The sequence below is a fragment of the Paracoccidioides lutzii genome (genome assembly GCF_000150705.2).
Source record: "Paracoccidioides lutzii Pb01 unplaced genomic scaffold supercont2.4, whole genome shotgun sequence".
Classification (NCBI taxonomy): domain Eukaryota; kingdom Fungi; phylum Ascomycota; class Eurotiomycetes; order Onygenales; family Ajellomycetaceae; genus Paracoccidioides; species Paracoccidioides lutzii.
In genome coordinates this window covers 904,977-923,368 of record NW_015440950.1, presented here as the reverse complement: position 1 = coordinate 923,368, position 18,392 = coordinate 904,977, and the positions used below count along the sequence as shown (strand labels likewise).

The following is an 18,392-nucleotide window of genomic DNA, read 5'->3' as shown; positions in this document are numbered from 1 at the left end:
GCAGCAAAATGAACCGCCGTTTCAGATCTGAGCCCGTTCACTCATGGACCAGACCCGGAGTCTTTTCTCAACTTAGCAAATTCTGGCGAGTTCTATTCTCCTGCAACGACAGCAGGGGAAAAGCGGCTGCATCACCATCCCCAGCAGGACCCTTCTCCCGAACAAACCCCAATATGCCGGGTAATGTGCACAACAAACTTTTTATTCAGGAGAACGGTCTTCTCTGAGGTCGTTTTCTCATGGCTGTTCCCGTTAGTGTTTCGAAACATTACCCTCAAGACCTAACAGCCCGATTTTCTTTTCTTTTTTCTATTTTTACTTTTTATTTCCGTCCCATTGATGATGCAACGTTCGCTTTTTAGCTTTCCACTCCGGACCAGTCATGGAATGAGTGAAATTTTCTGCAGGTTGTTCAAGCGCCCTGGCTTGACGCTAATACCTCCTTGGGACTTGGGGTCTGTGGCTTCCCAGTGGGCACGCCTATCTCAGATTCATCAGGACAAACTTATTAAAGCAAGGTCCGTGACGGTTTTATTTCACACTTCTCTCGTAAATAATAGGTACTCTATTCCCAAAACGCAACCGAAGAATGACGCGTCCGGTTTAGCGGCGCATGACTTTTGTCCCCTTGACTGTATCCACCTGCCGTCACGATTGGAAGAGGAGGGATCGATGGTTTAATTATCTTTCATCAAGTTTCTTTGTGGACCCCTCCTGGCACAGATACGTCCGTTATCCGGGATACCGCCCTATGTTCTCGCTTGTCTGCTCGGCTGTTGCCGCACACGATAGGCTTGTGGCTGCATGGACGTTTATCTCGCTTCGCCTAGAGCGCAGGCAACCCTCCCCTTCCGCTGTCAAATTGGATGACAAAATTGTTATGGCTGTCATAGACGTGAATTTTTAATAACCATGGTAAACCTTTTATTAATCACCATATATATGGATATGGAGATGCCAATTCTTCTGTGACCCAATTTACATCCTGGTTATCATTGTCAATCGTTAAGTTTCTATATAATGATCTTGCGCCCGTCTCACATCTCTCCCAGGCATTCAAGCCATTGGAATACACGTCTTCATTTACATGACACCTTCAATAATATGCCCCTCTATGTCCCGGAGTCTGAGACCAAAAATCGGCCCGATCTTGTTATGTTCCAGAGTCTGATTCAACCGATATTCCCATGTGCTCGCGTCTTGGATTACAAAACACTTCACGATAGCGTGTATCCGATTTATCTCCTCAAACTCTCCAATGGCCTTGAACTCACCTTGAAGACCGGTGCCAGACAACTTGCAATACTGCTACGGCAAGAGAGGCACTCTCTAGAAACGGAAGCCGCAGTTCTTTCGATATTGGCCTCGAGAAACAGTCCATGCATTCCTCGCCTTTTCAGATTTGATGTCCTTGATTTCTCACCTAGGACGCCATTTCTCTTAAAACAGTCAATGGGAGGAGTTCCACTTAGTGATGTCGAACTTTCTTCCATCACATCCGCACATCGGAATCGTATTGACGAGCAGCTGGGACGGACTGTGAAGTTCCTCGGCCAGTTCATATCCACCCAGTTCGGCAGCGTCCATTGCGTTGCTCAGGGTGAAGGGAGGCAGAGCTGGAAGCATACATTCCTATCATTTATTGAAGCTATCCTTTGTGACGCAGAGGACATGTTCATATCTCTCCCATACGCCGAGATCCGTCACCAGGTCCTACGACTCGCCCCAGCTTTGGATGATGTGACTGAAGCCCGCCTGGTCGTTGTGGATATCGGAGACAGATCCAATATCCTTGTCGACCGAGACACCAAATCGGTCATGGGATTTGCTGATTTCAGCAATGCTGTATGGGGGGACGTTCTGATGGCTGAGGTTTTCGAGGACCCATCACCTGCTCTATTGAAAGGCTACGGGTCCAACAAGATGCAGATGGAGGATGAATCTCTTCGTACCCGATTACTACTGTTCGTGACTCTTCACAGCCAATTTTCTGCCGTACTGTTAATAGGACTGGTTACTGATTCTGGTGATTCTTTTAGATATTCCTGCTTACGTCATATACGTAGAATTGTGAAGCAATATTATCGCAGTCGACAGGACGATGAGGAAATGCGTGCTCGAAGAGGACTAACGATGATCGTTTCAGAAATGGCTGCCCTGGACTGATAGATATGATGGGTGATGGACTGCTATTTGAAGGCTCTGACATATTTCTTTTAATAATCTTTTTCTTGATTCGTTTCTCCTTTCTTTTGTGTAGGAACTGCCCTGGGTGTTTTCTTTTCTTTTCTTTTCTTTTCTTTTTTTTTTTTTTTTTTTGGGATTTAGCTTACTTTTTTCGGTCACCTCCCCTTTTTCCTCTTTTGTCTCCCTGATTGCATTTGCTGGAGTTCCTGAAGGGACAGCCAAAAAGCACTACGGCATAACTCTGAATGCGTATTTAGCATATACCCAGGTAATTAATTCGAGTTGGAATTTCTCTACGAGGTCTTTTCCCGATGAAATGCTTAGCATAGATCGATCTGACGTTCGAAAGGTTGTAGAGTGAAATATAGCGTGACAGTTTTCGCGGTCGACTGAGACCTCGGCAAGCGCTGGGCACTATTTCTTATCTCCACGTGACTCCGCCGAAACGACCAAGCTTCACTTTCCCGCATGCAACATGCAACCGCTGAGCCCCAAACCTTCCTTTAAGAACGTTCCTAACAATATCCAAGGGTAGTCAGTCTCTTTGGGGGGCGGGATGTTTTATATGCTATCTACGTTTGGTCAACTGTCTCTCGTCAACTTACTCTTAAGAGCTTAATTCCAAGCCAAAGTATGGCACACTTTCTAAGGGGAAAACAAGCTGGGATACATGCGGATTTGAGCGCAGGCCTTGCTCCGGAGCATTTCGTGCTGGATGATGTGAGTTGTAGCCTTTATCTGATATCAGGAAAGGATGATTCTAATACGTCTGTTTGCCTTCTCAGGTTGCCAGATATGGCATAAACTCTCGGATTAGCGCTCTTGCATACGACCCCGTGCAGTCGCTGCTTGCTGTCGGGACTAGCGAAACACAGTATGGCAGTGGACAGATTTATATCTTTGGACAGGAGAGGGTGTCTGCCGTGTTCACACTCCCGCGCAAGGCGTCTGTCAAGGTCCTTCAATTCTGCACCGATAAGATTGTTTCTGTGGACTCGAAACACGAGCTCTGTGTATTTTCTCTTGAGAAACGCGCACAACTTGCGGCGTATACGCCGCCAGGCCATGTCACTGCCCTGTTGACAGATCCAAGCTTGGAATATGCCTTTATAGGTCTACAGAGCGGTATGTGATGCGACTTGTATCTGTTAAATTTGTTTTTCCTTTCAGTTCCAAACGCCATTTCGGAACATAGTCTCTTAAAATGCAGGAAAACAGGTGACCTCGTCACGTATGACCTCGACCGCCTTAGGATTGCTCCGTTCAAGCTTCCCAATCTGTGGAAGGAAATAAATCCCCGGGCTAGGATTTTGCCTATTGTATCGCTGGCTTTTCATCCGCGGGATATTGGAAATCTCCTAATTGGATATCTGGAAGGAGCTGTAACTTTTTCTATCAAAATGAATACTCCAGTCAAATTCTTCCAGTATGAAGTTCCTCCTGGCGCTCCGGGTGGAGACTCAGATCCCTCGGCCTCTCGAGAGGTGCGAAGACCTAGACTAACCAAAGCCGTGTGGCATCCTACGGGAACCTTTATCCTTACAGCACATGATGACTCAAGCTTAGTGTTCTGGGACCCTAAAGATGGGAGAATCGTTATGGCCAGAACCTTAGTGGATACCGATATTAACAAACCAGGAGCAGTGCTACCGACAACTACACCCGCAGGAACATTTTCTCTAAAGGAACCAATATTCCAAGTTGCATGGTGCTGTAAAGAAAATCCCGATGACACTGGCCTGTTAATTGCTGGAGGAGGCCCAACTACAGAAATGAATAAAAGTCTGACATTTTTCGATCTTGGACCTACACCGATCTATCAAACTTCGTCGTGGCAAGTCCTCGCAAGCCATCTTGCGAAGCCACAGCACGTTAGCAAATTGGCAACCCCGCCAAGTGCGGAGGTTGTGGATTTTGTACTAATTCCCCGCTCATCCCCTTACTTTGCCAATGCACAAGACCCCATTGCCGTGATTGCATTGCTCTCGTCGGGAGAGCTAGTCACTCTGAGCTTTCCAAGCGGCCATCCGATTTCTCCCACAAATATGCTCCATCTGTCACTCTCCTTTGTTCATCCATTTGTCACCAAAATTGCTCTAGCCTCCGTAGATCGCACAAGGTGGCTAGGTTGGCGGGAGAAACGGGCCCAGGGACCAAGCATTCTAATCGGAGGCGCATTGGCAAAGAAACCGATGAAACGCTTCGAAAATCGAGATATTGTCCAAACAGCCCATGCTGACGGTATCATTCGCATGTGGGATACGGGCCATGATGACCAGATTGAAAACCCTTCCATCATCCAAGTCGATCTCGCTCGTGCTGTCGGCCGTTTCGACAACGTCGAAGTGACTGCAATGTCTTTGGCTGGAGGCGCAGGTGAATTCTCAGCTGGCCTGAAAAGCGGCGAGGTAGTTATTTTCAAATGGGGTCGTAACCAGAATGCAGGCCGGGATTTGCTCTTGGGTGAAAATGATGGACCTGGGCAGTTAACTGATATTTATCGGAGAGCTGACCCTGGGCTGAAAGAAGGATTTATTCCACTGGTTTTGTTGAACCAGGGCCAAGGACCTGTTACTGCTCTTGAGCACAGCGATGTTGGCTTCGTTTGTGCTGGGTTCCAATCAGGTGGCCTCGTCATAATCGACCTGAGAGGGCCAGCAGTCATCCACACTACTCACGTTTCCGATTTTGTTAAACATCATAAACGAATGAGTGTTAGGAAAAGCCACCACTCTTCATCAGAGTCTCAATCTGAGTGGCCTACATGCATTAAATTCGCAGTCTTGTCTTTAGATGGAGAAGGTAAGCTTGTCAGGAGTTTTATTTTAGCGCACCGCGCCGCTGTTCATGTATTTCCCGGTTTATTTTCTAGAGTAGGCTAACAATGGTGCAGGCTATTCAAGTATTCTCTGTATAGTTGGAACCAGCAGAGGAAACATCGCAACTTTCAAGATCCTGCCGTCAGCAGAAACTTATACAGCGTCTTTTGCTGGTTCTCGCAATGTGGATGATCGGGTATTATCTATTTGCCCTATCGACGCAGAGACTGGTGTGCCAGCCCTCGCCACCCAGTCTGCTGTTGCCAACCTGAGGAACGGATATAAGAAGAATGGGGTTGTAATTGCTGTCACTCCATCCGGCTGTCGAATATTCAAGCCAGCTGCTTCAAAGGGTGCAGATAAGAACTGGGATGACTTCCTGTGTGACAATGCGACAGTCGTCAGAACCAATGAGGTATCCGCTCTCGTTGGCATGTTTGGCGACGGCAAGGCAAGGGCGTATTCAATCCCTGCTTTGAAAGAAATTGCCTCCGCGCAGATCGATAACATTCTAGACATGAGAAGAGTTGGGGAAACTGTTATATCTCTCTCTGGTGATGTGATAGGCTGGATTGGGCCATCAGAGCTCGCCATGGTAAATCTTTGGGGTGCTGGGTTACCTCTGTAAGTTTATTCGTCAAAAAGGAACTGACATGAATTTTGTACTGACAATTGAGCTAGACGCCGTTGCGAAGACGCAATATATAACCCGGCACTCTCTATACCGCCACGCCCTACTATCTCGAATCTACAGTGGATATCAGGAACTCAATATGTCTCCCCAGCCGACATGGACCTGTTGAGTAAGTGCTACAATGTTTATCCTTTATCCTTTCAAAGTCTTAGCTTTACTGAGATTTTTCTAGTCGGAGGACCCGATCGACTGCCATCAAAACATATGCGCGAACAAATGCGACAGGACGAGATGTCCCTCCAGGCAGCGGCTCGCGAGCAGCCTCAAAGTTCGGGCTCACCAGCCCAGGGTGGTTCTGAGGAAGGCTACTGGGCTTATATGCAGCGACAAATGGCGCTTAGGACGGAGAACCTCAATATCATGGGTGACTCAATGGATCGGCTTGAAGAGAGCAGCAGTGGGTGGGTGGAGAATGTGAATAAATATATCAAGAATCAGAAGAAGAAGGCGATTTTGGGCGGTGGGTTTGATGACTCCCCCTCCCCCCCTTTTTTTTCCCTTTCTTTTTAGCTTTGCCACTTAATATATTCTGTTCGTAAGTTTACTAACAGCTTTGACCCTAGCCATCGGTTCCAAGTTTGGATTTTAAACCTTTTGTATTCTGGATAGTAATTCTGAAGCAATAAAGACCCCTTTTCATAATGGGGAAGAAAAGGAAGGAGGAGAATGACCTTGATGGGATTTATTCCTTATCCTTCGTTAACTGCACTTGTTATACTGCATACTACAAACTGTACTTAATACTATTGAAACCCGAAACCTTCAAATGATCCTACCGTTCAATTGGAACCCATATCTCTGCTTGCGCTTTCTCTCATGAATCTGCCAAGAAGCGCCATTTTATATCTTGCTTTTTTTAACCCCCCAAGGCGGAATTCTTTGGAGTGGTTCTAATAATTTTTGCTCAAATCCATGTCTCCCCCCTTTTTAGTACAACTGTATCTTATATTTACTGCACGATATCATGATGTTTCTGAACTTGCGAGAGCTGTCGTTGTATTGTTCTGGGGAATACGCTATTCTGGCTAGTGTTGATATACATGCTCTGCGGATCTGGTTGGGTCAGGGGAAGCGTTTCAACAGCGAAACTCGTGTGGTGAATGTTTAAGTGGAGTGGACTAATTGTAGATTCTAGATAATATGATGGACCTTTTTTTTTTTTTTTTGTTTTGTTTTGAGTTTTTGAAATTGCCAGTGTACTTAATTTTGATTGGCTGTTTTGACGTGCGGGTGAAATCAAGAAAGCTATGAGGGCTTGGGAAATAAAAGGACAAAGAAACAGAAAAGTAGCGCAAGAGTGCCAAAAGAAAGAGATAGTAAATTAGTCCTGTAAATATCCGTAAACGACATGGCAAAAACATAAAATCATAAAGGGAATGAAAAGGCAAGAGATAGTAGGAGGGTGGGAAATAACATAAAAGATTTCGGCTCCAAATCAGCGGGGTGGACAGAGCGGGAATTTAAAAAAGGAACAGGTATCAATCAATGAACCATCAGCTCCGGCTGTGCCTGCTGGCGTTGATCCTCCAGGTGATTCGACTGATTACCGTCCGACTTTTGCTCCGTATCATCACCCATCTCAACGTCGTCGTCTCCATCGCCTTCTGCGCCCTCATCCTCATCCTCCTCGTCATCACTACCACTGCTCTCAGCTTCCAGATCTTCACTTCCAGCATCCGAATCATCGTTATCTTCGCCTTCTTCATCTCTAGCAGGACCAACTAGGTCAGCTGAGTCGCACATCTCGTGGTCCTCACCTGGCGCAGCGCCTGCGGCGTGTAGTTCCTCCACCTCCTGAAGTTCCTTCAGCAGAGCGTTTTCGAGCTCGGCTTCCTCGGCTCCGTAGGCTGTTCCGTCATCGTCTAACGCGTCTGCTTCTGGTTGATCTGGTGGGTATTCAGCTGGTGCTGAGTCCTCAGAGTCCCTGTAGTAATTTTTGAAATTTATGGATTAGACACAAGAGATATTTATTTCATTTCGTAGGAACAACAAGGGCAAACGAAAAACATCAACTGAGAAACTGATGACAAACATACCATTTGATGGCAAACCGCGTAACTCTGGGTTTCTCTGCTAGTACATTACGGCGAATTTTCTCAATGATGGGTTTGGCGGGAGGTTCAGCGTTCAGTTCCTCGGAGTCATATTCGTTGTTCACGTAGTATCCAACGCGAACGAACTCTCGACCATCATAGCTGCATGTGAGAAGTATCACAGTCACGCCCAATATTTCGGATGTTGGGATTCTTTTGAGGTCTGGAGGGTCTGCTTCGAAGATGAATTTGTTGACGCCAACGGGTATTGGGCCGACTAATAGAGAATCGAGCTCTTGGTCATGTTCCGATCTGAATCATGTAAATTACATGTAAGCTTATGCGACTACTGATTTGGATCGAAATCAGGCAAAACTTACGAAGTTGCGGAGCCGACGTAGGTGAGTTTCCATTCCAGATCTGGAGAATTGTTTGTCAGTACACCGTCCTGCCTTGTTTTCTCCTTAAAATCGGCAGAGGGGTAAGTCAGGACATGACGGAGAGTTCCGGGTACCTTTTTGCAGTTGTTCAAGACATTCAAAGGTGATTTCGAATTCATAGGGAGCGAGGAACGGCGCTGGGTTGTTGATGACTCGTACGCCAAGGAGCGAAACGACAGACATTGCGAGGGGAGTTGGTATCTATGTAGATAGGGATTAGATGGAATGAGATTGAGATGCAATGGTTTAAACAAGTCGGGGCAGAGTTGGGGCGTTCGATGCGGTAAGAGATAAATATGAAGAGAGTTGATGTGAGCGTGAGCGAGTGAGCTGGTGAGTGAGTGAGTGAGTGAGTGAGTGAGTGTGTGTGTGTGTGTGTGTGTGTGTGTGTGTGAGAGAGAGAGAGAGAGAGAGGGAGAGATGGAGAGATGGAGCTATATCTACATATATCTATATATATGGAGGTTAGATGTGGGTTTGTTATTCTCTCCTCCGAGCAACAGCCCCCCTTATATACCTAGTGGTTTGTCGGAGTCGTTCGTAGAAACCGTTGCAGGCTGATTGTCTCCACGCTTTTTCTGCCGACGCGCTGGCCGCCTTTGGCCCCTTCCGAATCGGGTCGCGTTGATTAGTTGCTTAGCGCGACGTGACACGTGACATGTGGGATTAGGGGCTATTCCTGTTTAGGAAATGAGGCTTGGGCAAACTTTAAACGGCAGACGGAGGAGAGACCATCCCACTGCGACGATTGTGCTCAACGACAGCACCTCACACACACACACACACACACTCTCTCTCTCTCTCTCTCTCATCATTCTACGACGGTGTGTTGCCACGGCTATTGGCGACGACTCTGTTCTGCGTAACTGCTTCTGTCTGCTGGCTAGCTTCCAGCTGTGTTACGTGTTTGTGGCGCTTTCTCTTTCCGGCGTGTCCATTGTGTCCCCCCCCTTTCTGCGCCGTTCGGTTGGCCTCTTCTAACAATTCCTTTGACGAGCTAGCTAGGTCGATTGTTCCAGCTGTTGAACTGTTTCACCTCCGCCGAATCCACAGGTTGCTTTTTGAAGTCATGGCAGAGGATGAAGCTGAAAAGGCATTTTTCCAAGCGCAGGCCCTGAATGCGGAGACTGCGGGCTATGATGTGGCTGGGGATCGGGATGCAGATAGTTCAGATTCAGACGATTATGATCCTTCAAAAGCAGTGCATGATCATTATTCTGCACAGTTACCACCAGATTCAAAACAGAGTGCTGTTTCAAATACTTCTTCTTCTCCTTCAGCTTCCATCCAGCGGAGGTCCATGTCCCAAGATTTCTCTGAAGCCGTGCATAATAGTCATACTTTTCCTCTTTCCCATATTGCTTCTAGGTCTGAACCCAGAGACTCTGCCTCTCTCCCCACTCCCAGCACTGCCATTCCTGTACAAGTCCCCTCCCAGTCCATGGGTAACTTTGTTGAGGAGGATAGCGATGATGATAGGGGGGAATATGAGCCTCCCGCGGCATTAAGTCATGTTGATGATGATCATCATAATGTGGCGTCTAATTCTGCTGGTATTCGTCAGCAATCCCTTTCTCTCAATGCCAATGAAAATGTTTCTCAATATCGTGTATCGCAACAACAGCAGTTTGTTCAAGACAAAAACACTCCTCAAGATGTTCCTCTCAATAGCTCATCCCACACTCCTTCTTATGGTGGTATTTCGGCGCAAAGTGATGGCGCTTCCAACTATATGCAGGACAATTCAAAACTACAACGCCCGACGACGATGACGCCAATGGGGGATGTTCCTTCCCAACCCGCCAGCAGGTCGATTTCTTCCACGCCTACAACACCTGTGGTTTCGCGAGGCCGCCTTCCACATGATCGAGTGGGTATACTAGAGGATAGAATCATCGCAGATCCCCGCGGGGACACAGATGCATGGTTGGATTTGATTAATGAACACCGCAGTCGAAATAAGCTCGACAGTGCTCGGGAGGTCTACGAACGATTTTTCAAGGTTTTCCCATCAGCTGTAAGTGAACAACCTTTTTCCAAAAGGAGATATCTGCTGATTGCCATTCTATAACTAACTTCTTTCTTTTAATAAAAAAAAAAAAATCCCCCAACAGGCTGAACAGTGGGTGTTCTATGCGAACATGGAGTCGGAAAATAACGAGCTATATCGATTAGAGCAGATTTTCAACAAGAGTCTCTTGTCCATACCTAATGTCCAACTGTGGTCCGTATATCTCGATTATGTTCGTCGCCGTAATAATTTAACTACAGATACAACCGGCCAAGCCCGAGGTATCATCTCATCTGCCTACGACTTTGCGCTGCAAAATATCGGAGTTGATAAAGACTCCGCAAATGTATGGGTTGATTACATTCAATTTATTCGATCTGGACCTGGAAACATTGGAGGTTCGGGCTGGCAAGATCAGCAGAAAATGGATCTTTTGCGAAAAGCTTACCAGAGAGCCATATGTGTTCCCATGCAGGCTGTCAATACGCTTTGGAAAGAATATGATCAGTTTGAAATGGGCTTGAATAAGTTGACGGTACGTTATTTAGCTCTCCTCCGTTTTGTGCGCTAAAGAGAAAAAGCCAAATGAAGTACTGATTCTGCTACTGACTGAACTATCTAGGGTCGAAAATTTATACAAGAAAAATCTCCTGCCTACATGACTGCACGAAGCTCGTATACAGAGTTGCAAAACATCACAAGAGATCTCGTTCGTGCTTCGTTGCCTCGATTGCCCCCTGCCCCTGGATGTGATGGCGAGGAGTACTTCAATAAGCAAGTGCAGTTATGGAAGCGTTGGATCAGATGGGAAAAAGATGACCCTTTGGTGTTGAAGGATGAGGACGCGGGAGCTGGTTACAAGGCTCGAGTGTTATACGTTTACCGGCAGTCGCTGATGGCGCTGAGATTCTTGCCAGATATTTGGTTTGATGCTGCAGATTTCTGTTTTCAAAATGGAATGGAGACTGAAGGCAACGACTTTTTAAAACAGGGAATAGATGCAAATCCAGAGAGCTGTTTACTTGCATTTAAACTTGCCGATCGACTTGAAATTTCTACGGAATCTGAGCAGGACTCCAGAAAGCGCGGTGCAAAAGTCAGAGAGCCTTATGACCAATTGCTTGATGCGCTTTATGATTTGATTTCTAAAAGTAAGGCGCAGGAAGCCAAGGATATAGCTCTCGTCGAGGAGAACTTTGCTTCTTCTCAGGCGGACGATTCCCACCAGCAGCAGGTCATGGTTCGTAGTAATGAAGATGATGAGGATTATGGAGACGAGGCTACTAAGGCTCGAGAGGCTGCTAAAAATAGCCAGATCGAGGCTGTGAAAAAGTGTTATGCAGAGGATATTGGGCAGCTGTCGAAAGCCATATCGTTTGCCTGGATTGCGCTGATGCGGTCTATGCGTCGTATTCAAGGGAAAGGCAAACCGGGAGAAATGGCAGGCTCACGGCAGATTTTTGCCGATGCTCGGAAACGCGGGCGTATCACTAGCGATGTCTATATTGCGAGTGCCTTGTTGGAACACTATTGTTATAAGGATCCTGCAGCGACGAAGATTTTCGAACGAGGCGCAAAGCTGTTCCCTGAAGATGAGAATTTTACTCTGGAATATCTCAAACACCTGATCGACATTAATGACATTACCAGTACGTTACGTTGCTATTCAATATATTCCTCCCGAAACCCTCATCCAAAACTAACCTCCACTTGTTCTATTAGATGCGAGAGCCGTCTTCGAAACTTCCGTCAGAAAACTAGCAGCAAATCCAACTAATATTCCCAAAGCCAAACCAATCTTCGCCTTCATGCACGAACATGAATCCAGATACGGAGACATGGTCCAAATCCTAAACCTCGAAACCAGAATGCGCGAGCTGTTCCCCGAAGATCCCTCCCTCAGACAATTCCCCCACCGCTTCTCAACACCATCCTTCGAACCCACCGCCTTCCAACCAATCCTCTCCCCTTCCCAAACGAAACCCAAGCAATCGTCTGCCTCAATGGAAGAGATGGGACTCTCCTCCCGCCAGGAACAGGACTCCCCCTCTGCCCGCTACACGGGGACAGCTGGTGCTTCAACTGTTGCTGCGGGTCCATCAGCAAATTCTCCCAAACGTGCATTCCCCCTAGATGAATTCGACGACGAGCGACCGCGGAAATTCGTCAGGGCTGAGTCACCACTGAAGGGCGCTGCGGGCCGACGGTTGAATCAGCAGAAGCAGCAGATTCAGCAGCAGCAGGCTGTGAATGGCAGCGGTGGTGGTGGTCATGGGGGCCACGGGGGCTATGCTGGCGGCGGCGGAGGGCGCGACAGTAGTGGTGGTGGTGGTGGTGGTGGTGGTGGTGGTGGAGGCGGGCAAGCGAACAAGCCACCAATCCCAGTTCCGCTGCCGAGGGAAATTATGTTCTTGCTTAGCATTATACCGAATGCATCGACGTATGATGCTACCAAATTTTCGCCGGAGAAGATGGTTGCGTTGTTGCGGCAGTTGGATATTCCGTCGTCTGTGGGTCAGTTGAGACCGCCTGCGCCGCCTGGTGGGCAGGCGAGTGCAGGGGTGAATCGGGGGCAGTATATGGGTAAGTGATTTCTCCTTTCTGCTCTCTTTTGTGTGGGGATGGTGTTAACTGGGATCCATGTGTTTGCAGGTGGATATCGTCCTGGTTAATCGATTATTCCGCAAATATGTTAACTATCTAATGGCATCTATCTGGTCTTGCGCACTGGGGTGGTGTTTTGCTTTTTTGCTTTTTTCTAATTTTCTTTTTAATTTGTTTTATGGTTATGGGTGGGTGGATTTTCAGTTTGTAGAACGTCATTGGGCTGATGATATTCGTAGTGCCAGGTTGTTACAAATCATACCTTTTATGATGGAGGAGGGGAGGAAAGAAAAGAAAAAGCAAAAGAAAAATAGAAAAGGCTCTCTTTCCTTCTTTTGTGTATATTCCAAATTGTGTTCCGCCCCCCTTTTCTTTCTTGCATGTTCTTTTTAAATGGAATGTCGGAGGTCATGCATGCGTCTTGTAGGGTGCTGGGCTGCATAAAGGGTTTTAAGGGTAGAGATGCCTTTTTTTCTTTTTTTACTATTTTCCTGTCTATTTTTACAAATTTAGGGTGTTTTGTTTTTCTTTCGATTTCTCCCATTTTGCAGTCTGTTTTTCTTGTTCTTTCTTTCTTTGGATTTGTATGAGAGAGATGTCTTTTTTTCTTTTTCGTTCTTTTCTTCTGGCATCGTTGAAACATGTATCATATATGGGATGCGAGAGCCTATCTCGCTGGGTCTTTTTCATCTCTTCTTTCGTCGAATCTTTGTTTGCCATTGCCTCCGAGAGCACCCGAGGATGGAAATTGCAGCCAGTTTACAGAACTCTTTCGGGACAGCGTGGATTTTTCCTTGTTGGTTTCTACTGCCTGACTGGTGTGTAGCGGTGACGGTATTGTAGAAGGTTCTCGAGTTGGAGAAATACTGCGAGGTTTCCCCTCCGTTCTCCAACCAAACAGTTGGTGAATGGAATGAATGGTTTCAATGTGGAGGCGGGTATTCCGGGCCGTGCCAGAGGATATATGAAGTTCTCAGCGCGCCAAGTACGGGCGAGCGAAAATATCGATTATAGTTGTGATTTATTCTGTAACTGAGCCGTAGGGAAGCGATTTATTCAGAGTTATCGAATAGAGTCCAACTCAGGAACTCAGGTCTATACGTATTTTTCCCCTTACGAGTTTCCGCCGCTATATAGCTAGCATGCGGCCCCACACCAAGATGCTGATTGGCCCTTTGGACTACGTGTCCCTGACAAAGTACAGGTAGTCCGTCCAACGTCATTCTCCTTTCTAGCCTCTAATAACACAGTTGTTAACCCCCCTCAACATGAGAGGAACGGCAAAGGGATTTGTGGGGAACAAGGACGACGACGCGAACGGTTCTGGGTTTGTGGTAAAAGATCCCCGGGATGGCTCTGATGGGGTTAGTTACGACTTGCCCAAGTCAAGGCGAATGTGTCTAGGGAGGACTGCTCTCTCTCTCTCTGGGTGTGAGTGAGTGAGTGAGTAGCGCCAGTCCAGCAATGGAAAGAAAAGCAGAATGCAACGAACGCAACGACCGCTGGGGCACAGCGAGCAGCAACTGAAAGGTTCGCTCTCCGAGAGCTATTATCTTGCCCCTATAGTGAGTGAGTGAATGGCGGATTTCTTGTCTCTGTAACTACTGGATGCTTGAACCCTTACGTAACCCCAGGGGTTGGATCCATGAGATCAAGGGATGTGCCGTTCCTTCCTCGCTGTGTTGCTGCCGTTGTTGCCCTTGGTCTCTTGAGTTCTTCAGCTTCACCTCCCCTTAACCCCCTATAAATACCCCCTTCCCTTCCCCTTCCCTTCCCCTTCCCCCCCTCCTTTCGGTCCACCACCTCCTCTCTCTTCTCTCCTTTTCTCGTGGATCATCTGTCTGTCCAGCTTGATATCATGTCCCCCTCCTCGTTTGCTCTCCGCGGATTCTGTTTCACTTTGAAATCTCGATCAGCATTGCTTCTCTCGATTCTAGCTCTCTCTAACCACCTTTGCGAGACCTAGTCCCTGCTTAAGGATAGATCAAAAACACACTCACGCGCCTTCTGAGCAACGTTCCATTCCGGCACATCACACAATTCCCATTCTGCATCTACCGGCTTCTTCTCGCGTTTTAACCAGGTGAGCTTCGTTAAATCTGTAGAGGATGCCTCTCCACCATCCTGCAAACCTCACTTCTGCCGCTGTTCATCCCCTAGTCTGCTTGTTTACTCTTTTAATCTTCCCCCCTCCACCCCCCTTATTTTCCTCACTTCTCTATCATCTTTCCATAGATCTGGCCTTGTTACGCCTCAGTATCGTTTGCTGCCATCTCTTCGGTGGAGATATCATCTTGGTCTCACTTCCTTGGAAACCGCAAAACAAACGGATTTTCCAGCTAACCACTGCTTGCATCGGTAATGCGCGTTCCTGTGTTTACATGTTGGCTGCTGCAAGTTGCCTTTGCTACCACCACCCTCCTTGATTCTATTATGTCATTCAGTTTACTTATCCTCCATCTTCCTGTTGTTGTCCCTATTTCCTTTCTTATTCCTGCTTCCCTTTTGCAAGGTCTCCTCCATGCCACATAGACCACAAGCCGCTCACCACATCACTTCTTCTTGCTGTCTATCGTTTCTCTATTGAACCCAGAATAAGTTTGTCCCTCGAGAAGCTGAGATTAGCTTGTTTTCTCCCGAGTAATCACCTGCTTCGGCTCCTTCATGGGTCAAAAGTTCTCCTTTCATCACATTTTTTACAGGCGTATGGTATCCTCTCCATATCTCCGTTTCCAATCATTCCACCACCGCAACTAACCCTACCACATCGGTGAACCAGAAGATCTCTTATCGCTGCTTCTGCTTATGTCGGGCGCTGGGAAACGCCGGGGTTTCAGTGGTGGAATAGCTTCTCCACCACAGATCCAACGGGATCGCTCCAGATCACGCCAAAATAGCCATGCCCAGTACGATGGCACTTCTGGTCCGGGGAGTTCTGGTCATAGTGGAATGAACTCTCCCCCAGGCTCCCCTTGTGTAGCTTCGCGTTCACCACCTGGAACTCTGACATTTGGCAGTATCCAAGGTCAAATGCAGGGCCGGGATGTTCCCCTTCGCGACCCAGCCCGTGATCCCAGAAGAATTCCTAAAATTACTGATATGTGTCGCAACGCAGATTTACCGGCTGATGCGTATGCACTAAACCACGAGGTAATTTTTTTTTTTTTTTTTTTTTGTTTCCTCATTGCCTAGATACGGTCAGATGGCCTAGAAGCCCAAATTACCGGTCTTCCACCTACGGCTCACCGGATGGAGATGTGTAAATTTAACTACATCCGCATTGCTCTTTACCTTTCAAGTTAGATTAAGTCAAGTTACCATCTCCATCTCTACATATCATCACTCCCAGGTTAGAAGGGGGATTCCATTGAATGTGCACTCTGTGATGAAGCCTTTGTCTTGCTATGTCACGGATATAGGCATTCCCATCCAATTCACAGCTATCCATGATCTTGATCCTCCTCCATTTTCCAGCACCCGTCACGGCCTCATCTTCACCCAGTCAAAGCTCATTCATACTTCCTAATCTGGCGAATATTCCCCTGCAATTTTTGGATTTACATTCATCATTCTGCCGACGATAAAAGTTTCGTGCTTTCCGTCCATGGGTTCCTCCTTCTGTCCTCATGCTTCCAAGCGGGGCCCCCCTTATATATTCTATCATTACTCTGCTATCTTGTTATTTTTATTTTGTTGCACCCTGGTTCTCCACCATGAGCGGGCCCAAGAGTACCAAAGCATCGATAGCAGATGTGACAACCACGTTTCGTCCTGTGTACCTTACTGATGAGCATGCTGGGCAGAGTATGGATAGGAAGGATCTTGCAAAAAGACCCGGCTTTAATGGGACAGGAAAAGAGATCACCACTGCCGTGAATCTATACGCCGTCACACAGTTGCCGACGAAGAATGTGTACCAATACGATGTAAGATATGATCAGAACTGCGTTTTGCAGGTTTTGGCTTCGGTGCTCAACTCCATCTAGGTACAAGTCGCTGGCACCGACAAACGTGTTGTGATACAAAAGGTGTGGAACTCAAAGACTCGGAAGGCAATGGTTGGGAACGAGTTTATTTTTGATGGTAATAAACTGGCATGGTAAGCTTCGTAGCACTCTAGAAGCATATTTCTCGTTGACTGATATACCATCGTAGGTCGCTTGTTCCGATTAACAAAGAGGTCAATGTCATGGTCGACCTTGACGCTGAGCAGGGGCGTTCTGATTCAAAGATCCCAAATACCTTTCGCCTTGTAGTTCGTCAAACCAAAACGGTAAACCTGAAAGTACTTCATGCGTATCTTACTGGGACCTGTACGGCTTCGCCGGAGGTGTTTGAAGCTATCAGTTCGTGATTTTCTTTCCTTTTTCTTTTTTCCATAAATCTGGCTTAGTCTAACCTCATCCAAGGCTTCCTAGATCACGCCTTGCGCGAAACGCCAAGTTCCAGGTTTATTGCTATGAGGCGCTCTTTCTTTAGCCCAGACAATCCAAAGGCTCCTGTTGGTGGTGGTGTTTATGCCTACAAAGGCATCTACCAAGCGATACGCACTGTCCATGTATGTTCCCTTCCACCTTAACCTCACATTATGACACATTGCTAACATACCCTTTAGCCTGGAAAACTTGCTGTAAACATCGATGTTTCGAACTCCTGTTTTTGGGCACAAATATCTCTCACAAGTGCAGCGATTGAAGTCCTTGGGCTTCGCGATATCCAACATCTCACTGCCGTGACCAAACCAGCTGATGATGGACTTGGTGGCCGCGCTCCGTCCCAGAAGTTTCAGCAGTTGAGCCGGTTCCATAAAGTTGCGGTGAAGGCCTCTTACAAGGGTTGCCCCGTTCCAGACAAAGAATGGATCATTAAAGGGTTTCTTCTTGCGAATTCGAAAGAGTACACTATTGAAACTCTTGATGCCGCCACTGGGAAAATGCGTTCTCAGACCATTTTTGAGTATTTTAAGACTCGCTACAATGTTGCTTTGACCTACTGGGAACTGCCGTTAGTCAAAATGACCAAGAAGGGGGTTGTCTACCCCATGGAATTTCTTGGGATTCACAAACCTCAGAAATTCCCATTCAAGCTTGATGAACTTCAGACCTCCTCGATGATCAAATTTGCGGTTACCCGTCCCGCTGAGCGGCGAAGGGCAGTTGAAGAATCCAAGACAATCCTTGCACACGGTGGTGATCGAGTCTTGCAGGCTTTAGGTTTGAGGATATCGGATTCTATGATGGTGACAAAAGCCCGGTTGTTGCCGAGTCCAGAGATTGTCTTTGGGGGAAATCAACGGGTTAACCCTGGAACTGCTGGCCGATGGGATCTCCGAGGAAAAAAGTTCTACAACAAGAACTCCAAGCCGCTAACTTCCTGGGGTGTGGGCGTTTTCCCAGGCCGTTATGTCAATCAACAAGATGTTGAGCGGTTTGTCGATACTTTTGTACGCGCCTATCAAGGCCACGGTGGAACTATTGCTACCACACGACCTTTCATTGGCATAGTTGACAAGGATCCTGCAGAAGCAGTGTACAACTTGTTCCATAACACTGGAAACAAATTTAACCTTCGCCCAGAGCTCTTGATTTTTATTGTGAGCGAAAA

The 18,392-nt window shown here is 47.1% G+C and overlaps 5 protein-coding genes across 5 annotated transcripts in view; 4 read left to right on the top strand and 1 right to left on the bottom strand.

Annotated features, from left to right (window-relative positions):
• Positions 1–1,104: 1,104 nt before the first annotated feature.
• PAAG_02056 (hypothetical protein) lies at positions 1,105–6,289 on the top strand (the record flags this gene model as incomplete). The annotated part of the gene is made up of 9 exons (XM_015844527.1): positions 1,105–1,964; positions 2,040–2,139; positions 2,800–2,907; positions 2,973–3,312; positions 3,406–4,989; positions 5,081–5,630; positions 5,688–5,809; positions 5,873–6,160; positions 6,264–6,289. The coding sequence occupies 9 exons, from the start codon at positions 1,105–1,107 to the stop codon at positions 6,287–6,289; spliced, it is 3,978 nt and encodes a 1,325-aa protein (XP_015701531.1).
• Positions 6,290–7,182: 893 nt separating this feature from the next.
• PAAG_02055 (histone chaperone asf1) lies at positions 7,183–8,356 on the bottom strand (the record flags this gene model as incomplete). Its single annotated transcript, XM_002796121.2, has 4 exons — positions 7,183–7,624; positions 7,737–8,045; positions 8,114–8,153; positions 8,248–8,356. The coding sequence occupies 4 exons, from the start codon at positions 8,354–8,356 to the stop codon at positions 7,183–7,185; spliced, it is 900 nt and encodes a 299-aa protein (XP_002796167.1).
• An 886-nt stretch (positions 8,357–9,242) lies between these two features.
• PAAG_02054 (mRNA 3'-end-processing protein rna14) lies at positions 9,243–12,775 on the top strand (the record flags this gene model as incomplete). Its single annotated transcript, XM_002796120.2, has 4 exons — positions 9,243–10,190; positions 10,288–10,719; positions 10,807–11,833; positions 11,907–12,775. The coding sequence occupies 4 exons, from the start codon at positions 9,243–9,245 to the stop codon at positions 12,773–12,775; spliced, it is 3,276 nt and encodes a 1,091-aa protein (XP_002796166.2).
• A 2,818-nt stretch (positions 12,776–15,593) lies between these two features.
• On the top strand, positions 15,594–16,091 carry PAAG_02053 (hypothetical protein; the record flags this gene model as incomplete). The annotated part of the gene is made up of 2 exons (XM_002796119.2): positions 15,594–15,938; positions 15,981–16,091. 2 exons carry the CDS (start codon positions 15,594–15,596, stop codon positions 16,089–16,091), a joined length of 456 nt encoding a protein of 151 aa, XP_002796165.2.
• Positions 16,092–16,501: 410 nt separating this feature from the next.
• PAAG_11422 (hypothetical protein) overlaps positions 16,502–18,392 on the top strand; it is a gene marked incomplete at both ends in the record, with an annotated part of 3,054 nt that continues 1,163 nt past the window's right edge. The window contains 5 exons of the mRNA XM_015847074.1: positions 16,502–16,714; positions 16,775–16,887; positions 16,944–17,134; positions 17,198–17,346; positions 17,404–18,381. Of these exons, the coding sequence (XP_015703336.1) occupies positions 16,502–16,714; positions 16,775–16,887; positions 16,944–17,134; positions 17,198–17,346; positions 17,404–18,381 (1,644 nt within the window). The remainder of the gene's footprint in view (positions 16,715–16,774; positions 16,888–16,943; positions 17,135–17,197; positions 17,347–17,403; positions 18,382–18,392) is intronic.